General features: G+C 34.7%; 3 protein-coding genes across 3 annotated transcripts in view; 2 read left to right on the forward strand and 1 right to left on the reverse strand.

Annotated features, from left to right (window-relative positions):
• Positions 1-13,289, forward strand: part of LOC147066533 (V-type proton ATPase subunit d-like) — a gene marked incomplete at its 5' end in the record, with an annotated part of 45,707 nt that extends 32,418 nt beyond the window's left edge. Inside the window, 2 exons of the mRNA XM_085955667.1 lie at positions 12,129-12,308; positions 13,233-13,289. Of these exons, the coding sequence (XP_085811793.1) occupies positions 12,129-12,308; positions 13,233-13,289 (237 nt within the window). The remainder of the gene's footprint in view (positions 1-12,128; positions 12,309-13,232) is intronic.
• Positions 1,387-8,602, reverse strand: l(2)37Cb (DEAH-box helicase 16 lethal (2) 37Cb). Its single transcript, XM_085956216.1, has 5 exons — positions 8,158-8,602; positions 7,294-7,430; positions 2,831-4,400; positions 2,223-2,625; positions 1,387-1,661 (listed from the first exon to the last, which is right to left on the reverse strand). The coding sequence occupies exons 1-5, from the start codon at positions 8,502-8,504 to the stop codon at positions 1,434-1,436; spliced, it is 2,685 nt and encodes an 894-aa protein (XP_085812342.1). The 5' UTR covers positions 8,505-8,602; the 3' UTR covers positions 1,387-1,433.
• Positions 13,290-13,829: 540 nt separating the features above from the next.
• On the forward strand, positions 13,830-18,600 carry mRpL15 (mitochondrial ribosomal protein L15). Its single transcript, XM_085955507.1, has 3 exons — positions 13,830-14,051; positions 14,342-14,496; positions 17,861-18,600. Exons 1-3 carry the CDS (start codon positions 13,950-13,952, stop codon positions 18,486-18,488), a joined length of 885 nt encoding a protein of 294 aa, XP_085811633.1. The 5' UTR covers positions 13,830-13,949; the 3' UTR covers positions 18,489-18,600.
• Positions 18,601-22,899: the final 4,299 nt, after the last annotated feature.

The following is a 22,899-nucleotide window of genomic DNA, read 5'->3' on the forward strand; positions in this document are numbered from 1 at the left end:
AATTTGTTCTATCGATCCGCACCCTATTATTACATGTATTTTATGGTCATATTTATTATTAAAATTTAGTTTATTAAGTTTTCTAAGCATCACCTAAGCGATTTTTGTCAAATTCATAGTTTTAATATTTTTTATATCTATTTTAAAAAACATCGATTTTTATAAAAAATATAAATGTGTATAACTTGAAATCCTTTTTATTTATATTAATATAAATATTTTATTTATATTTATAAAAATAATTGATTTGATATAAATAAAAAGGATTTCAAGTTATACACATTTATATTTTTTATAAAAATCGATGTTTTTTAAAATAGATATAAAAAATATTAAAACTATGAATTTGTCAAAAATCGCTTAGGTGATGCTTAGAAAACTTAATAAACTAAATATTAATAATAAATATGACCATAAAATATATGTAATAATAGGGTGCGGATCGATAGAACAAATTCACATTTTATTACATTTTTTACAATTGTAAGTTTGTCTTTGACTTAAAATAAAAAATATTTTTATTTTTAATGTTTTCAGATACATATTTATTCATTAATACAGTTGAAATTGTAAATTACCAAAAAAATGTCTCAAATTGCAAGCTTCGTATTTTTCCGCTAGGTGCCTCTTTAAAAAAGGCTCAATGAAGACTTCGCCTTAAACAGATTCATTTTATGTTTTGTAAATGACAGAGGCGTTGTGAGATTTCATTATCATTTACAAGGAACGAAACAAATCTGTTCTCACACCCCACACTCTTTTACTGTCCGAGCTAAGATTTAATCTGAACATGAGTGCGCTAAGAAAAACACAAAAACATCAATTACTCAAAAAATTGCATGAGACTGTTGATTGACCACATATGTTATTTCGTAACTATTGTGCTAGGCAACACATGTCGCTTCAGTCCAAAGGAACTATGTTTTAAGACATTGAACCGCCACTTAAAATACATCTTGTATTGAACACTAATAAGCCCAGATGTCATGTATGGCTCTGAAACCTGGTGCATTTGAGCGGAGCGTGCTGCAGGGTATCTTCATAGCCATCAATGACCTACAGCCAGAGTGGAGTTGCAATAGCGAGCTATACACTATCTACAAGAACCCGCATATCATATAGTCCATCAAATTCGGCCGACTTACATGTTTGGGGTAAGTACACAGGATGGACAATACAGCCATGACAGAGAAACTGTTTTCAAGAAGCCGGTAGGCAAACGAAGATGGAGGAATAGTGTTAAGATGGATTTAAAGACCTTGTATGTCTAAAACTGTACGGTTGGATAGACCTGAATGGAGACAGATGGAGTAGGCGAAGATCCACATTGGGTTTTAGCACTGAATAAAAAAAAAGTTATTCCTACATCGATAAATTAAAGAACAGTTAAAAAAAAACCCATTTATTTTAATTGATTTACAGTGAGATTTCAGTCAATTTTCAGCTAATTTCGATCTGCCGATAACTTTAGGCATCTTCTTGTTTGTGGAATCCTCAAGTTCCTTCGGCTTATAATAATGTGGAGCAACATCCAACAGCCACTTGCTTTCAATCTCCGTTATTTGTCTCATAAATTCTTTTGTTGTAAATACTAATTCGTGATACAGCACCCACCGTGGCAATTCTTCAAATAGAGCACTGTTTGGGTGAATCATTACAGTCTGAAACATGTTAATAAACATTTACCTATGAGAATAAAATCATAGAAGAAAAATTACAAAGAGTTAAGACTAAATCCGTAAGGGGATTATTTTTAATAAAACATATCATAATAATTACAATTTATTGGTTGAATTGAATTGATGACAAATTTAGTCTATGGTTTCGTCATTATGCAGAATATTTTGAATGATCACCATCTCTGTTAATTCAATGATGGAGAGTGCTAACTCTAAAGTATTAGTATTGTAAATTATTGTTCATGCTAGTTTCAATTAATTTTAACAGTTTCTACGTGTGCATACATTAAAATTACTGATATTGAACAGAACTGTCTGAAGTGTCTTTCCAAAATTGATTTCTCGTTATGTGCCAGTTTGTTGCAAAAGTTTTTGTGAAAATTGTGAATTTGGCAAAAAAAGAGCCGCACACGGCTACCCCAGTAACCGCGGTTTGCTGACCCCTGGACTGGGTAACTACAAGTCGCCAACGGGTGAATGAGAATTTATATTGATCTGAGAATATTATGTAGCATAAGAATTTTATGCAAGAATAGTAATTACTTGATTGTGCTTGGCAGTTTTATAATTTCCTCCCTTTGAAAGTTTTGCTATGTGATAAAAATATCCAGCTGTGATTGCTTTTCTTATGTTGGCATTCTCTTCAATACTGGAGACCATGTCTATTTCCACCCGCTGCATCAGCCCCACCAGCTGTTCCCGAACGTCTCGAGCTCTCTTCAGGGATCTGTACTGGATGAAATTTTCATAGCACCACTGAACGGAAAAATCTGACTCCGCCCACTGATTGTAAACATTCATTAAACTTAAGTGATCGCCACCGATATGGTTGAAATTTTTTCTCGCCGTATCAGCGTGGATGATTTTGTCTTTCGGGCGGTAAAATATTGCCCCATTTACAGATAGCATTGCAGAGATTGTGACTATTTCCTCGGAACATTTGTATCTGGAACAGAGGAAATACGTTTGAACCTTTTTGTAAGTTATAAAAATTCATATTGTTAATATTAACAGTACATTCGGTAATAAAATAAAACATTAATGTAACTATATAAATAAATACTAGCCGAGCGCCACTGTGTAAGGGATGTTGTCAAGGGCATGTATGTTTTACGGATTTAAATTATTGTGTCAAAAAATATGGTATTTACTTTTCACTGGCTAGAAGCATCTTCGCCATCATTGGATTAGTGGGAAATTCAGCCATACGTCTGCCGGCTTTGGTTAACTCTCCATGATGATTCAAAGCTCCGAGAGCATACAGTTGTTCCAAGGCCAGAACGAGGGTTTCATGCGGAGGTGGATCCAAGAAATCAAAATTAATTAAATCGTTAATACCTAAAGCTTTGAGAGTGAGCACTGCATTACCTAGATTTATTCTTTGTATTTCTGGAATGGTATTGTCTTCCAATTCATGCTTGTAAGCCCAGGCAGTGTACAATCGGAAACATTTTCCAGGAGCAACTCTTCCTGCTCTGCCGGCTCTCTGGTTGGCTGATGCTTTTGATATAGGTACTACCATTAAACTCTCCATACCAGTTCGAGAATTAAAATTGTTTTGTTTTGCGAATCCCGGATCGATGACGTAAATTATATTGTCGATAGTTAATGAGGTTTCCGCGATGTTAGTGGCTAGGACCACTTTTCTAGCTCCCGGAGGTGTCGGGTCAAATATCTTAGCTTGCATTTCACTAGGAAGATTAGCGTACACGGGTAGTATAATTAATTCTTTTACTTTCGATCCCAACCTTTTAGTTCTATCTTGCAGCATTTCATTACAGGTTTCGATTTCATCTTGGCCAGTTAAAAATACAAGAATGTCTCCTAACGGCTGCGTCGCATGTATCTGAAGAATGGAGATGACACATGCATCGACATAATCCGCTTCAGGTGCTTTCGTGTAATAAATATCGACAGGAAAACGCCTTCCGGGTATTCTGAATATCGGAGCGTCATCGAAGAACTCTGAAAACTTTTGAGCGTCCAATGTCGCACTGGAGATTAGAAGTTTCAGATCTGGTCGAAATCGAGCGATATCTTTGACCAAGCCAAACAGAATGTCAGTATGCAGTGTTCTCTCGTGGGCTTCATCGATGATCATGACACTGTAAGTCGCCAAGTCCGGTTCGGAGAGAAACTCTCTATGGAGAGTACCGTCCGTCATATATTTCAAAATAGTTCTTTCTGAAGTGCAGTCTTCGAATCTTATACTGTAGCCAACTTCATTTCCTAGTTTAACGCCCATTTCCTGTGCCACACGCGCTGAAACAGACATAGCGGCGACTCGGCGAGGTTGAGTACATCCAATCATTTTGCCACCTTCGGTAAAACCGGCTTCATGTAAATATTGAGGTATTTGAGTCGTTTTGCCTGATCCAGTCTCCCCTTCGACAATCAAAACCTGATGTTCTTTCACTGCAGCTATGAGATCGTCTCTGAATGGGTATACTGGAAGAGATATCTTTGTTTCTTCTATGTCCATCTTTTTCTTTTCTGCCACGGATACGGATGGTTCCTTTTTAGTAGTCTCTTTATTGCCATCCAAACGGAGAGCTTGAATGAACTCAATTCGATCATCGAGTAACAGCTCATAGTCCCGGTTAGAAGTAGCAGCTTCTTTAGCTCCGAATTTATATACAGCAGAGGCCATCTGTTCTTGCTCCCATTTTCGCTGTTCAGAGTTGGGATGTTTCTCTCTCTCGTCCACCTCCACATAATTTCCTATAATAAAAACATAAAAAATCACTACTATTTTTCATAAAAAACATCTTATGAATAAAATACAATATGATTTTTTCAATAGATCAGTGCTTCTCAAACCTTTTCATACCACGGCCCCCGAAATCAGAAAATAAAAATCCAAGACTCCCCTCCCCAAAAATTTTAGTCTTTAGTAACCAACAGTACTTTATTTACCATTAATTATTATTATAGGTACATTTTTATTATACTGTTTATTTTTTATTACCAGTAATGATGAAAATGCTGCAATTAGGTCAATATAAATTTTGTATATTTTGTTTAACTAAAAAATCAAAATAATTTATAAATATTAGTAGATTAATTATCCATATCGGAAAAAGCATTGTGATCGCGTGAAAATTCGACCTCATATCGTCCAGTGATATGAGGTCGAATGACATTTTTATGATTTTTTTTTCAAATACTGAAATATTTCGCGGCTTCCTGGCAGCAGCTCCGGGGCACCTCAGTTTGAGAAGTACTGCAATAGATGGATGTATTACTATGAATCATCATCATCATCAGCCTGAATCTATCCACTGCTGGATGAAGGCCTCTTCAAGCTGCTTCCACTTCTCTCGGTCCTGTGCATTGCGCTGCCACGTACTTCCGCAGAACTTTATCATTTGATCGATCCAGCGGCCTCTAGGTCTATCTTGCGGACGTTTTGTACTTCTTGGATACCAGTGGCGAAGGCTCCATACTAAGCGATTATTTAAAGCTAACCTTCTATTTTCAAGTATTTAATTTAAATAAATAAATATCTATACTGTCTAGGTTATAATAAAAATATTGATTGTCATCTATCGTCGTTATTTATAAGTAGAGCGTTTAATTTAGTCAAGTTTCAAATCAAAAATAAATGGCGGAACGTCACAACGTGAATGCTATTTTTTGAATTATGTCGACAATAATCCAAGCCGAATTTTCTACCGCAATTCAGTTGCCAACTTTATGCATGTCTGCATTTTTGTTCCCGACTTAGAAGCGTAAACAGGACAAGCTTATGCGCTATGTTGATTTGCTTATTGTCTATGATTATCTTTTAAAGCAAATAATAAATAATAAGGATGATTAAAAAAATAATAACTATTGTGTTCGATCACATATAATTTATAAATTGTTTTTAAAAATAAATATTGTATTAATTCGCGATTATTATTTAGGTTACTTTAGTCATAGACAAACATAACATGCTATTCACAGTTCATGTCATTTCGACATTTCAAAGCGGTGATAAAGGTTTATTTTATAATACAAAATTCAGCATGTTACTGTGTTTTGAATGTGGATAAATTATCTCATATTGTACCGAAATCATTCGCCAGTGCTTTAAATATATAAGTATTTATTAAATTGTGTAGTGTCCCTGTTGTAGTGTAGTGTTCATTTAGATTTGAATACAACAAAAAAACTTATATTAGACATTTTCACAACAATTTATATGATAAATATTTGTTTTTGACTGGCATACATTAAACAAACTTTTTTGTTGGCGATGCGTATTGTTTGGTAAAGAAAAGTATGCGTGGAATTCTACTGCCATAAGTGATTTAAATAATTTGACAAATTCAGCGGTGAAACCTATTACCAGTGTGTCGTTGTCATTAGTGTGCACCTACTCATCAGTAGTAATATCGTAAGTATTATCTTCTTATTTCCCGTAAGTTACCTGACAAGTGTGCTCTTTTTCACTGATCTCCACAGCTTACCTCTTTCCAAAAGTCACCCTTCGCCACTGTTAGATACCACTGGATGACTTGATTTGTCCAACGATTGTCTCTCCTTCGAGCTATGTGTCCAGCCCATCTCCATTTAAGGCTTTTAATAAACTCTATTACCATCGCAAACCCTTGTCTGCTTCCTTATTCACTCATTCTTCTTTTTGTCCTTTCGCGTTATGCCCAGCATGCACCTCTACATACCACGTTGTGCTACTCTAAGTTTCTGGATCTCTCTTTTACCTAGGGTCCATGTTTCACACGCATATGTGATCACGGGAAGTACACACTGGTTGAACACTTTGCGCTTTAGGCACAGTGGAAGGTCACTTTTGAAGACATTATTCAGGCGGCCAAAAGCACTCCAGCCTAACTTTACTCTGCGAACAATTTCATCAAATTTACATCCATCTATAGACATTTGTTGTCCCAGATAGATGTAGCTTTTCACCTGTTCGAGCTGAGTGCCATTGATGAGGATCTCTTTTTGGCAGTTGAACATGACTTTCGTCTTTGTTAGATTTATTTTCAAATCTACTTTGTTGCTTACTTCAGCGAGTTCCTGCATTCTGCTTTGGAGGTCTTCTGAGTCTTGCGAGAAAATTACCATGTCATCGGAAAAGCGCAGATGACTCAGGTATTCTCCATTTATGGGGATCTCTTTGTCATTCCAGTCAAGTTGCCTGAATAAGTCTTCAAGGGTAGCTGTAAATAGTTTAGGTGAGATTGTATCACCTTGTCGGACTCCTTTGCTGATAGGAAATCTGCGCGATGGTTTACGGAGATTGACAGATGCTGTTGCGCTACTGTATATATTAATGAAAATATTTATATAGCGCCCAGGGATTCCTTGTTTTCTGAGTGCATCGAGTATTGAACAATTCTTTATCGAATCGAACGCCTTCTCATAGTCTATAAAACCCACGACGCTATAGATAGGCCTACGCTTAAGACGGTTTTCTACACCTACATATTTATTTAAATGATAACCGAGTATTAAATATACTAAAATGAAATGGGAGTGCAGAAACTACGTACAAATACCGGAAAAACGTAAAATTCGAGTTTCACTGCATATAATATTCACATGCCTCAAAGAATTTTATAAATTTAAAATGGACTATCACACAATTATAAATTAATAGTTTTACCCTTTTCTCCCTTTTTAAGATCACGGGGCATATGATATCGTTGAACATTTTCAAGTTCTCTCGCCCTCTCATGTTCTCTGGCGATACGTAAGAGTTCCTTTTTATGGTCCCGTTCCTTTTTTTCACGTTTAGTTAATCTGAAAAGGTTAACAGACAAATAGTTTATACTGCTTATTGTCAAAAGTAAATACGCATCTCATCATTGGCTCTATAATTCGGTGTCGATTTCAATTTCCTCCTGAAGAGGTTTCTTAACAGTTATTGCTTTACAAGAAATAGACATTCGCTATTAGATACATGCAATAGCGGGCGCCAAAATACACATATGTGGTTCAAAACGATCTCAACAGAATATTGTTGATGAAAATACGTGTATTAAAAAGTTATTTATTCAATGAATAATACACATGATTTATAAATGTAGCATTCGTTATTGAATACGTATACATAATTTGGAACATCTCAACTTCATACGAAGTAATTGGAAATAATATTAAACACAGAAATAAAAACAGAAAATGACAAAATGGTCGTAAATCACATTTTTTAATGTAAAAATCACAATGACTATTCCACACCAATTTACAAAATATTATATCATTATCAATAATATACATGATTCGAAACGACTTATCGATGACAGAGGAAACAAAATGTAACGATTTGCATCACCGAAATTCATCCGTCAACTCAACAACAATGAACATATTGGTCCAATGTTGCCAATTATTTACCAACAGTTTGTTATATATGTTTATTTGTTCACATACAGATGTATCTCGTTCTGTACTAGGCATAGTAGGTATGTTTCGGATTGTTTATGTTTACTTTTCACTAAAAAAGGTAGACAATTGAAACACTTACACTTTCTCGTCGAATAAGTATTCATCATCTGCGATATCCGCTTCCAGTTCTGCAACTTTGTCGTCTTTCCTCTTTTCCAGGTATTTGCGCCTTGACTGTATTCTGAGAATAGGAAGCATTTTATCTCTGTCTTCGGCTTCTATCTTGAGTCTCTTGGCAGCATCTTCGAAAGATCTCTTGTCAGACGACTCAACAATTTTCCGAGTTTTGTGATCATCTTTTTCTTTGAGCCTTTTGGAGAATTCATCACGTTCTTTCAAATCTTTCCTCCGTAACTCTTCAGCGCTACCCTCACTGTTCGAAGTGCTGTAGCGACGACTGCGCTTCTTATCTTTATGCTTGCCCATGATAATCTTTTCGATTGAGCTTATTGAATGTAGAAATTTAACGATTTAATAACATTGTTAGGTTGTATATTTTTATGGATTTGTATACGTACTACAGTGTTGCCAAGTCAAAATTTTTAATTTCAGTAGAATGTGTAAAAAAAATGCGGGCCGCAGGTTCCCTATTTTTCATGGTCGGCTCGTTTTTTTAGGAGAAAAAATTTTAGCCACAGATTCCCAAGTTTTCAAAAATGGCTAGTTTTTTTCCCGGCTGGTGGGAATTTTGTGAAATGAAGAAATATCAGTAGATTTCAGAAAATATCAGTAGATTCAGTATATTGCCAAAAATATCAGTAGATCTACTGAAATTTCAGTAGACATGGCAACGCTGACGTGCTATGACCTTATCTGTCAAACATTCATGAGCGACTATTTGATCAGTGCTGCCATCTTGTTGTCACCAAAATAGTAGCTAGGTATAGCCCCTGCAGCCCGATTTCCTAACTATCATCTCGTGTGGCACCAGACGACATGACGTAATTGTGACGTCAGCCAATACACGCTCGAGCGGGCGGCATGGCAATAAAATATGGAATAAAAATGCGTTCATTATAACATAGGTACCTATATATTATTTACTTATACTGAAAGTTACAATTCAATGAAAACATCGTGTATTATTATTTATTTAGTTGGGATTGGGAATATAACAATGTTTTGGAATTTATGAATTAGCCTTAAGGGCGGACATGCTCAGCGTAGGTGAAAATGGAGCTTGTTTGCATTTTCAAAGCATGATCCTGGAAATTCCTTAAACGTTGTAGATAATCTATTTATATAATTTTGAAGCCTTATTATCCTTTATATTTATTTTAAATATTTTATGACTGCATAAAGTATTTTTATTATATAAAATAGTATTCTTTTAAACCTCTCGTTCTAATGTTTTAGAATATAGTCATATTTCAGTACATGCATGTGCAGTGGTGTTAAGATTTTTTACATTTATTAATTTTTAAACGCATTTATAAAATCATTGGCTTAATTTATGTTGACATTGTTATAGTGAAATATTTACGATAAAAAATTATATTGATAATCTCTGTGATCCCAAATTTGACAAGAATTAGGCATTTTATTATTCAAAAAATGGGCAAGATTCAGTGATGTCCCGTGGGTAGGCAGATTGAGCGTCGCTTGGAGGCGGCAGTTACACGAAGGGCGGCAAATCGAGGAGAATCTTAAGACACCTATAGAAATAACTACCTAAACTTAGTAATAAAAGAAATATCTTTCCATTAAAAAATTCAGCTCACTGGTTGGAAACAAAACGTATTAATTACTATACAAGTTTTCATCGGACTACAATCTTTTATCCAGTTCGTGATGTCTAGTTTACTTCCGTTGTTCTTGGACGTGACGTCCTTGGTGAATAGCAATGACACGTGCAGATTTGCGAATTAAATTTGAATTATAGGTAGACACATACTTAATTATAATTAAGTAATTAACTTAACTTAATTTAAAAAATGTGAAGGCATGCGCTGCCTAGGGGCGGTATTTTGTCTAGGGACGTCACTGGCAAGATTACCACATTTGAAGATAATTCTAAAGATACTAATTATAAATTTATAGATAACTAAACAATTAAAGACAATTATAATACCGTAAATACATAATTTCGTTTGCAATGTCATTTAATTATACATATAATCATTAGGACTTCGGAGAACAATTACAAATGACATTTTCAACTATAAGTATAATGCTGTTAAAGTAAAATCAATAATAGGAAGAACATAATTTCATACATTAGACACTTAAGACGCGCCCAGCTATATAGACAGCCAGATAACAATCACTATATGAACACACTGTAGACGACTCCAAAGAATGAGTTTATGACTTGTTTATGACCAGGGACTTTCAATAACAATAGAAACTCCGCCCTTTACGCCCCTCCACTGTACGCCTAACCAATTGGTGATACGGTAATAATTGCAGGCGGTTCTAAGTAGGGTTTTATTACAGGCCTTAATGCATACACACAAATAATACCAAGAGCGATGCGAAGCAATTTTAGCGTACAACACTGACTCTGTAAAGTGTTTTACCTATACGCGGTTCTAAAAATTATAGTAAATATAGTAACTACTTACCTACGCACTGTTTACGGTAGAAAATGACTGCATAGGTTTTTTGTTTGTCACAAAAAAGTAACTTAAAAAATTGAGTCATATTTTTCCAATCAAATTTTTTTGTTACTTGTCCACATAGTGGAAGCCAGAGACAAACAAATTTTGAAGATAGCCGATATACATATTGGATTATTTGTTAGGTCAGATTAGGTTAGGCTATTATTGAATTCATGAATTTTGACGAAGTCGGCTATGAAAATTGTCGCTGTTCTCGCCTGGCTTCCTGTAAACAGATTTGTACAGTCCTACAAACAGGTAGGTATCTAAAGTACGGTCAAAAATGGAACTACGAACTACCATATGGACGCCATATTGGAAACGTCATTCAAATGTCAGAGTCTGTCCAGTTGCGAGTCTTGTTTGGGTAGTTTTCGACTGTGGCTCCTCCATCCATTCTTTAGATAAGTTTGTAGGTCTGTACTAAGGCCTGAACAAAAATGAATCATAAGTGCGAGTGAGTAAGCATTCGGCACACTTATTATGCCGCTCTATGCGTTAGTAGTGGTTCTCGCGTGAAATTTAACTGTGACCGCACAATTGACATTGACAGTTCTATGGAAACGTCTGGTGGCCGCACTAAATTTCACTTTTGTTGTGATTGAAAAAATTAAAGGTAAATTTTATTTACTAAAAAAATCGATCCATTTATTTATAGATAAGTCCATTTAATAGAAGAGATTTGAGCATGTTGGTACATAATATCTATTTATTTAAAAATAATGCAAATGGAAATTCCTCAATACCTATTCCTTTCTTTTCAGTGTGAGCTGGTTTTGATATTTGTTTTTTATGAAGTGCATTACACTGAATGATCTTCCACAGTATACAGTACCTACCTAGTAGAAAAATCGACATTTAAAAATTATTGCTGCCAATTCTTTGAATTGACTTGATTGTTGGTCAACGTATAACTTCGACCAAAATTTGTCAACCATGGTACAGGCGGACCTCGACTTACGAATGTTCGACTTTCGCACAATTCGCTATTTCGCACATTTCAAAAAAAATCGTTTTTTTAAAACGTCGCGTTGGCCGTGGGGTTAAGATATCCCCTTCTCGCTCGTTCACAAGCAAGTGCATTTCTTACGTCACTTGCATCCTGCTCGCACTCGTCACTTTGCTTGTGAGCTAGCTAGGATAGGTTTTGTCTTGCGCAGGAGCGCGTGTGGGCGTGTTATGTTGTGCGTTTTGCTAATTTTATTCATTTGAAATATTTCACCCTAAAGATTTATAAACAAGAGTGAGAAACAGAAAAACTGCAGTGTTGATACGAACAAAGAGAAATCAAGGACTTATAAACTTCACACGACGTTCTGATTGCGGTGAATCTTTTTCTTCAATCGGACGTTCGTATGATACAAACAGGTCTACTACGATATGTTCAATTTTGAAAAATAAAAATAAAATTAAGGAATACGTTCAAAATTGTGGAAATATATCTTTAAAGGTTGTTTCCAAAAGACACGGCATAGTTATGGATGAAATGGAAAAATATTTGTCATCATGGATCGACGACCAACATCAAAAAGATGTCCCTCTGAATATTTCAATTATTCAAGCGAAGGCTCTTAGTTTGCACAAAGATTGGAAGGCTAGATTAAAAGAAGATTCTAACACGATTTTTCAAGTAAGTAAAGATTGGTTTATATTAAATTCACTGGAGAATCGGCTGATTTTCGCGGAGAATTTATTTCCTCATTATCCAAAATTATTGAAGATGTACAATATTCTTCTAGTCAAATATTTAATGTAGATGACACAGGTTTATTTTGGATAAAAATGCCTAGTCGTACATTCTTATCTAAGGAAGAATCAGTTGCCCCTTGGCATAAACCTTCTAAAAACCGATTGACATTGCTTCTTGGTGGAGACTTGGCTGGTGATTTAAAATTGATGCCAATGTTAATTTATCAACCAGAAAATCCCAGGGCATTGAAAGGGAAGGATAAAGAATTGCTTCCAGTAATCAAATAAAGATAAAAAAACTGGGTTTACTGCGTTAATATTAAAAGATTGGTTCACTTTACATTTCGTGCCAGCAGTTAAGCAATATTGTAAAGTTAATAATTTACCATTTAAAATTTTAAAATAAGAAAAAGAAGAGTGGCAAACAGTTAACTCTTGATAACTTTTTAAGGGAAACATCCGCAAACCCCACTTAAACATGTCTCTTAAACATCTTATATTTACTTGATAAATACATATTTCAAAATACACACAATTTAATTTTTTTTACTTCCCTCTACTTTCGAACATTCAACATTCGCACACCTTTTCAGGAACCAATTATGTGCGAAAGTCGAGGTCCTCCTGTAATGGGTATTGTTGCTCTTGCAAACCAGCAGCATCCTTATCTATATCCAACATGGGTTCTTCAGCATCAGGAAATGTACTTGTCACATTTTTGAAAATCTGTAACATTGCAAAAACAAAAATATCAGAGATCTGATTGATATACTGTTGTGTTAATTGAAAGAGTTTATTATTGTTGGTGGTAGACAAATATAAATAAATTAATGACGATAAATTGTTGATCTGACATGAAATATAGGTAATGATATTAAGTCGAACTATTTGCATAGAAAATATGGCAGGAATTTTGGGATAATAAGACCAATAGTGGTTTCTTGTTCGCGTATGGTTACTTATGAATAATAGGCATTGATTATTGCCCTTGTAAATGAGTGTCCTTATTAAGATAATTTACCTAGGTAGGTACCTAATTCAACTGAACTCCTATGGTGTAAATGTCTAAAATATTAATATCAACATCTCACGATATATAAATGCCGAACAATGATTATCATCTATTTTTTTCTTAATACTATAAATATTATATTGTTTATGGGCAACGCAATATGTCGAGAGACAGACGGAATATAATAAAAAATGACTATCATTTTTAGGTTACGTCCTGTTTGGGCCGTTATCACTTTGACAGATCGTCAAAAGTAGTTTGACTTTTCATACCAAACCACTTTTGACGGTCAGAAAATGGTTTGAATTTTGCTGAAACAGTGAACCAAACATCTAATAATCTCAAACTGTTTCCGATTTACTTTTTACGCATGCGCATTGCGCCAATTTATGAAACGTCAAACGTATATTATCTATGGTCAAACACATAGGCCAATCGGTTGAGAACTTCACTTGAACTATATTAGTCTATGAGCACCTCATATTGACAAGTTAAAATTCTAGGTTATGCTATATACTTTTAGATTATCCAACTTACTGCAACGCCAGTAAAATTTGTAAAAAACTAAAGATGAGTATTAAAAACGTAACCGATAAAGCGTTGACGATGCTTAAAACATTACCCAGAGTTTGTTTGGCAAATATTCGGAATAACCCCGGGTCTAATAGAACTGTAAGTATTTCATGTTCATCTCCGCCTGTCTTATTGCGATAAACATTTGTAAATATGCTACTAATATAAAAATAAATCTGAATAATATAATATATGACATGTCGAATATTTATGTGAGTTTTGTTGATCATTGGTAAGGACTAACTTTTCCTGTTTTTATACTCACCACTATCCATCTAAAATAATTATGTTGATGTCTTAGTACTATCTCTGGTCTTTTTCTCATGTAGATATATCTAGTTTAAATTGTTATCATTCAAGAAACCGATGATGATTTGATTGTTAATCAGGAAAAACGTGGCAGAGGTCAGTATGGCGGAGATAAACATGGTTGTGGAAACAAGGGATCAGGACAGCGTATGAACTATATGAGATTGGGCTATGAAACTGGAAACAATCCATTTTATTTGAGATTCTCTTTTGAGCCATATTATAAAGGACATCAGTAAGTATTAAATATGACTTTTAAAAATACGAATAATAAAATTAATACTCTGAACCGTAGGGTACCTTGTTGGCTAAGCATGGTAAACTTGAGGCCCGCGGGACACATGTATAAAAACGAATATCTTTGCCTTGGACAGTCAGCACTATTATGTGTAAACAGTTATTATTGCGATAGTTTAATTTACACACTATTGGTGCCAGTAAATCCATGCATGTGTACAGACGCTATAACGCCGAGTTGTTTTATCCATGCTTTAGATTAACTATGTGAAATGTACTGTGTCAACTGTCTACACTTGTACATTAAATTGTTTTCAATTTTTAATGGGAAGTTGTCATTTTTTTATAATGCTCCCTTTAATACTAAGATATAAAAATTATAGTATTTTAAAAAAACTATAGTACACGAACATTTTTCGTTCTGAATCCTTAAAAATTGTAGTATTTTTGTCTTATTTGGCTTAAAATTATAGTATAATCTACTGTTAATACATTTTCACGGAATCATTCGGTTGGCAACACTGCCGTGAAGTTGATCAGAATCCAATCAGTGGTGGTGCTACTTGCGCTAGCACTTACATCACGAGAAATGGTCATTTTAAAACTGGTCTGAGACAAGCTACGCGTGTACTGCCTAGAAATGAAAAAATTCACAAATGTAGAGACGGCTAATGACCGATCACGATAGCCATGATGCAACGATGCAGTGACCTTATCCCCCCCAGATTCATATCTAGTATTACTGACATTCACTTTGGTTCAGTTTTGAAAGTAATCACTGCGAACAAGATTTCCCCCAACTAGAAAAGATAGTAGTACAGAAGAGATTACAAGTAGTGTTAGTAAAACATTTAACATTGTTCCTGCTTATACTGTACTTTTCGAAATAAACATACGTTTTTATGCAGCCCTATATAAACTTAAACCTTTGTTATTGGTCCCGTGTGAGGCTTTGAGTTTGACATTCTTGTTGTAGAATATAGGGTTTTGAGTGCGATTCTGATTGAATGAATCCAAAGTTTGAAGAACAAATCTAAATCCAAAAATAGTTTTTATAAATATGTTTTTGTTCATCTTTTATTGTTTTTGCTTTTCTTCTAATGAACTTGATCTCAACTTGAAATACCAAAGATACCGTAGATCAGTGGCGAAGGGTGCCTGTTGAAGGTAGGTAGGTCGCGGTAGATATTTACAGTTCAGTAATACCCCGACTTACGTGAACTCGGAGTTACCCAGTTCTTTATCCGACACTTCAGACCCAGTTCCACCAGAAAAGCACATGACAATTGCAAGCTTGACAGAAGGTCTCAGCTTAATTGAAATGGGCATAAAATTTTTAGAAAACATTGACTCCAACGAAGAACGCGTTATAGCTATAATATATAGCGAATTGTACTGTCAAAGCAGTCAGGCGTTTCGACTGCGAGACTGTTTCGTATCGGGTCCGGCGCACCAAAAAAAAAAAAAAAAAGTGTAGGCTTACGTACCTACAGCCTTGGGTCACGTGATAGTATGACACTGGTTTTGACATTCTATGTTTATTAAAATATGTGTGTAACCCTATGTATGTGTTATATGGGTGAAATGTACCAAACTAGTTGAAGCCTTCGTTTGATTATGGACGTTGGTATAATAACTGCTTACGTATTAGTGCCAATAGCTACATGTCCGTCTAGTTAAGCAAGCCGGCAGTCAATTTATAATACCTACAGACATATTTTGTCGTTGGAAAATGATATCAATTTTGTAAAATATGAAATAAAGAAGATTATTTTTAAATCCGTTAATAGGCTTAAGGTAGTAAGTAATCGCCTAGTATGGAGTCTTCGCCACTGCCATAGATTCCTTGAAATAATCCTTCCCGACTGACAGTCAAATGAATCATTTGTAAGTCATAAGAGATATTTTGAGGCCCACTATCTATGCTGATGATTTAGTTCTAATGCAACTCCAGAAGTTAATTAACTAATACCTTAATTCCCCTGCTACCCCACCGCAGGTTTTATTGGAATACAGAGATGGGTTTACACACAGAGAATCATGAAATCAAACTCTTAATTAATTAATATTTCAACCTCTTCTAGTTGAAGTCTCCTAAAGAATCACAGATGGAATTGATTCTCAGAATCTAACATTGTCAAGATCTTATTAACTCAACTATGAATACCTATAACTAAATATGAGAAAATGTAACAGAGTGTTCATGCCTTCGGCACAAGTGCGGTTTTTTTCAATTTAGTTAGTACATAGTAAAAACCTGCCGCTGTAAGATTGCTTACTAGGGGAAGCGCAACGGAGGCTACAGGTGAGGTGCGTGTAAAGTGGCGACCAATTTAAATGCGTAATTGGATACAAATGGACCTTCTTCACCTCCCCTGTACCCACTGCCGCACTTCCTCTTGTAAACAATCTTAGAGCGGTGCGTTAGTAATTAAATCAGTAAAATTTCAAATAATAACTAATGAGAGGAATGAACCTGGTGTTGTGTTACCTATTTAATTTGTGTATAATATACATTATCAGATATTATCAGGTCAATATGTCCTCAGACTCTCATCTCTCCAGTGTCCACAGTGGGCCGGTAGCACCACTTTAGTAAACCATGCTTTAATCTAAATGGTCACACCCTAATAATTTTTGGTAATGCATTAATTGAAAAGAATAAATAGTATTTAGAGCAGTTATGAGCAACCCTGGGACAATTTCCTGCCGATCAGAATGGATGAATTTGAAGTTAACACGGTGCAATTTCTTTTTTTTTTAATGCACGGATATAAAACAAACAAGCTGCATCGTGTACCTACTAGTTATGCACAGAGTCCAGTGGAAGAGGCACGCATGTTTTGGATGGTGCGGGGGGTACCTAGCATTTGTTCTGTGTACATTGGTCTATGGGGATAAAATGTGTAGCTAGTTAGTCAAACCGTACATGAAAGTGAATTAATTTTATACGTTAAAAGTAATATTGTACAGAAAGTTTTTTTTATTATGAAATCTGTTTTCAGACAGGATTGTTTTTGATTTTGTAAAATATTCGGTTGGACAATTATATGCAAAATATATATATGCTTATTTTGTATTGCATTGCATATCACAAATATTAACACGGCAATATGTTATGAATGATTACATTTTGATTGATTCTTCGTTGGAAGCCATATATCGGATGTCGACAGTGTTATTATTTAACAGACAATATCATCCTTGGGATACTCTAGTAGTTTGGTTAAAAATTTTATATTGGTTAGCATTATATCCAGCTCAAAATGTCAGTGAATCCTAATTCGTTATTGATGACTTTTACTAATATTGTAAAATAAATTTGTTACGTTCTAAGACTTATAAAAGATGTGTTTTTTCAGTTTAAGGAGACAGTACCCACCTCTCTCATTGCTCCAACTACAGACACTAATTGATACCAATAGGATTGATACATCGAGGCCCATTGATTTGGCTGCTCTCATTCAGACAGGAATTTACAGTATTTCACCAGAACACCGCCATTTTGGTGTAAATCTGACAGATGAAGGCGCTGATTTCTTCGCTTCTAAAATAAACATTGAAGTCCAATGGGCCAGTGAATTAGTGATTGCGGCGGTAGAAAAACATGGAGGGGTCATAACAACAGCATATTACGATCCACACAGCTTGTTTGCCATCAAAAGCCCTGAAAAATTCTTTCAAAGGGGGATTCCTATTCCGAAACGTATGATGCCGCCTCCGGATGCAGCGGAGTATTACACCGATCCGGCGAAACGAGGCTATTTGGCAGACCCAGAAAAAATCTCGCAAGAAAGATTAGTTTTGGCCCAAAAATATGGCTATGAATTGCCGAAAATCGAAGACGATCCAGATTATGAAGCCTTAACAGTGAGGAAAGATCCGAGGCAGATATTCTATGGTTTAGATCCGGGCTGGGTCATCAGCATGAAAGATAGATGTATTCTTAAACCCAAAGATGAAGAAATGTTAAAATATTATTCGTCATAGAAAAACCCTAACCATAGTTACACAGTGAAGTCGTATTAGAATTAGATCATTATTTGTAATAAAAATGCAATTATTAGACTATTTAATTTGTTAATAGAAAAATATGCTATAATTTTTTTGGTTTTTATTATTTATTTTATGAAATATTTTAAATTCTTTCGATAGAAATCCATCTTCATTTTACATCATTCAACATACCTACACTTGATACCTTGCTATACAGCTTTTCAATATAACAGACTTTTTTAATTATGGTGCAATTTCGGTTTACAGTTGGAAAAAATACTTTTCGGTATAATTTCAACATCAATTATTATAAATCATTTAAAAAGCAGTCAATAAGATACTTTGAAATAATCAGTCATATTATTATGCTAAGAATATGTTATAGCTATGTACTATGTCTTTTTGTCTGCATATCAAAAGAAGAAACAATGAAACTTGTAAACAAGCATGGATTTACCAGTACTCAGGAGTAAGGTCTCTAATTTCAAAAATAGGCAATTCATTGCCAACAAGTATTGAATAATTATTATATTTTAGATAAGAAATTGACAATAAATTATGAAATATGAGGCTTCAAACCATTTCATGGTGCCCACATTTTCTTAGAAAAATAAAGGACCAATCTGAAAAAGGTTCATAATAAAAAAAAGACCTTTGATATTTTTATAATAATTTAAGCAGAAGGTTTAACCACTTTAAAATTATACATTGTTGATAAAAAATATATTGTATAAATACGATACAGTAAGACATGCTGCAGGTGTACACATATTTAAATGTGATTTTTGTTCATATAAAAGCAGCAAGATTAACCATCTAAAAAAGGACACTTGAAATGACAATTACTAAAGAAATTCAATTAATTGTACTATCTGTGTTCTACACAATCAAAAGATATTTGGAAAATACGTAATATATTAAAGTGATTCACCCAGTTGAAGATTCTGTGGAATTTGTAATCACATACTTTGAATTCAGGTATAGGATTTTTCTCCACTGTAAACCCTGTCCATGAGTTCTACGACTGATTCTTTATACTTTAAATGCCGAAGAGCCGAATATAGGATAACAGTGAGTTAAACACAGAATGAATCTGAAGAATTGTCTCTATAATAAAGGAAGTATGGTCTTCGTACTTATAGGGGACAAATTGAATCTGTTTCTACCTTATTTTAATATTAAAGCCAGTTATCGATAACTCTTAACACCTGTCAATATTAATAACTCAAAAAATTGTAGGATGACAATATTGTCAAGTCCTATGTATGCCTTACCTTCAATTACCATAATATTATATGATAGACTCTTAGGTGAATTAGGTGGTCTTATGTTATTCCTAGATCATGGCCCCTACATCTTGAAGCGGGTCCCCAGGCTAGAATCTTCGGCAGGCCCTCCTACCTATCGCTAAGGTTAAAGTCAGTGTGACGATTTACAGTTGGGTAATACAAATAGAGTTCAAGGAAAAATTTTGGGTATTTTTAATACACCCTTGAATTGTGGAGTTGTCGAATATCGATAAACAATAATCGAAAATTGCATCGCACAAGTACAGTAAAAACAAAACAATAATTCGGTTGGTGGATTGTATGCGTACGAATACGTATACTGTTGTCAGCGCTACGAGTACATCAGCTGCCAGATGCTTAGTAGGACTAGTAAGGGTAAACATCCGCAAGCACACCATCGACCAACCAAATCATTGTTTTGTTTTTACTGTACATATTTTGAAATGTTAGTATGCTTGAAGTGAAATAGCCATTTGAGTATATCCAGGGTTTAGTGACTAGCTCAGGTGTTGATAGAACCCCGGATTCACAAAAATTAAATAAAAGAAAAATAAAAAAAAGTCTTGTTCGTACGTGGTCTTATATTTTCATGGTTAGTTTTACAAAAGTTTATTTTCGGGTTTTTACAGAATTACAGTGATTCAGGTCTGTTCGCTTTGACCAAAAGACGCTCACTGCTCGCCACGGGGTACCTCTACCACCCTTCAACCCAAGCCAGCTTTTTTTTAAGGAACCCCCGTGATCGGCCAAATCCGATCGGATGATCTTTTGATTTCACAAATCACGAGGTGGACCTCAGCGCCGGCGCGTGACGAGTTCAGCGTTGCGCAATGCGCGGCAAAATTACAATATTTGAACTTAATTTAAAAAAAATTTTATATTAATTTTTTATATTAATGAAAAACAACGCAAAAAGTACAGTGATGGGCCACACTCAGATAGTGATCGGCCACTTTCCAGACAGTGATGGGCCACCCGTCTTTTTCTGCATAAATTAAACAACTAAGGCTTACTTTTCAATAAAATATTAAATCAACGTGTCTAATCTTATGATAAATTCAACAAACATACTCCTTTATCTCACCGTTGATGTAATAAAAGAGGATAGAGTGACAGAGAGTGTATTCTAAGGTCTTAGAAAATTATCGACCTATCTGTTGAATACTTCATCACCTGAGTCACTAAATAAAACATCAATCTCAATTGGGACATGGACCTGCTGAGATTTTGGAATGCAATTTGAATGGAAGCTATCTTTATACACTGAACATTCTAATTTATTAAGATATTTTATTATTATTTCACAAATCGCACAACGATTTTGGCCGCCATTTTTTAAACTTTATTATTTTTGATTGCCTCTACTTTCAATTGCCTCATTAAAATGTGCTATTTTTTAATCTTCCTCTGCACTTTTTTTGTTTTCCATTTTTTGGTCTTAAATATCTCTATATTTTTGCAAAGTAATGGCGAATGGAACTCTTTGTAAAAAATGTTTATCGTTTATTTTTGGTATCTGAGGCCATGATAATGTTTGAATTAGAACTGTAGATATCATATTTACCATATTTTTATTTATTTCTTCCAAGCGTTCAGTATCTATTGCCATGTTGCATTCTCTCTCAGCACTGACACATTAGATAGGAACATTTAATTGGGTTATATTTTCTATGCTCTAGCTGTTGTCAGATAAGTTTTTTCCGCAATCAGTAGGTATGGTATAAACAATGTTTTATCTGTTTACCTCCGCTAGTATTTTGAATACTTTTAAGGTTTTTTTTTTTGTTTAATTGCCCACTACATCGTAAAATCTTTAAGGATGAAAACAGCATTTTGCGATATTTTGCAGCTTTAACTGGAGGGAAAACAGTTATATCTATAGGCTGAAGAATCCTAGGTGCATTAGAATTATAGTGCTATAAGATGTATTTCAAATAAATTTTTAGACAAAGCTCACTAACTTGGTAGATAGGATGTGACTTATGCCTTTCGATAAATAACATAGGAAACTATACCCACAGAAACCAGATTCGGATAGAAAATATTTCCAATGTATTGATATCGATCGTGGCACTCCGATTTTTTTTGCAACTTCACATAGTGATCCCCATAAATTTTATATGTTTAAAAAGTTATAAAAAGTATGCAACAGCATCATCTATAGTTTTAACATCATATTTTAAACTTAAATTATTCAATATTTTGATATTCTAAAAGAAATGGGAAGTTAAATGTTTCTAAATACAGTGATCGGCCAGTACAAATTCAGTGATCGGCCACGTGGCCAACGACTGTTTAAAATTAAAATAACATAAAAATAAAAACGGCAGGTACCATATGATACACCCCTGTTACAGGCGGGCTTCTCCCGGTGTAAAATAATCATTTAGTAGCTCAAGTCGAAACGTAACCCTGACCTCTAGAAACGGCTTCATAAAACATCTAATCTGATTCCTTGCTCAACCACGTAAGTATTTTTTTAATTTAAAAAGTATAAATGATGATGGATGAAAGCGATAATTTTAAGACTAAATATAAGGATTTAAAAATAATAAATTTTGCCGCGCTTGTCGGCAACGTCCAAATTTCGACGCGCCTGCGCCAGGGTGGTCCTCGTGATTCGCCGAATCAAAGATCACGCGATAAAATTTGGCCAATCACGAGAGTCCTTTTTGCTGGAATGGCGTGGGTACGCGAAGTCCCCTTTCCGATAGGATAGGACCTGCGAAACTTATTGTTAAAACAAAATATGTAAACGTTTAAAGAAAATGTAAAATATAAGAAGACCATGTTACGAGCACGAAAGACCGTGTTTTATTTACACTCCAACCGTTTGAATTTCTTTTTTTGTGAATCCGGGGTTCGATGGACACCTGAGCTAGCCGCTGGAACCCCGGGGATCTCACATAGTGCATTATAAATATTGTATTTAGCATAAAAAAGTTAATTAAAAGTAAAAAACCATTTTTTCAGTCATGGGCCAGCCCGGCCCATCATACAACTGCTACATATATTTAGTGCAGTAAATGGCCACCCAGCTAGATGTGTCATTTTAATTTAAAATAGTCATAGACTTAACATAATTATATGTTTGAATATCCAGCATAACGATTATT

Source organism: Rhyacophila brunnea, unplaced genomic scaffold (assembly GCF_057557595.1).
Source record: "Rhyacophila brunnea isolate RB1 unplaced genomic scaffold, BYU_Rbru_1.0 scaffold_5, whole genome shotgun sequence".
NCBI classification, from domain to species: Eukaryota; Metazoa; Arthropoda; class Insecta; order Trichoptera; family Rhyacophilidae; genus Rhyacophila; species Rhyacophila brunnea.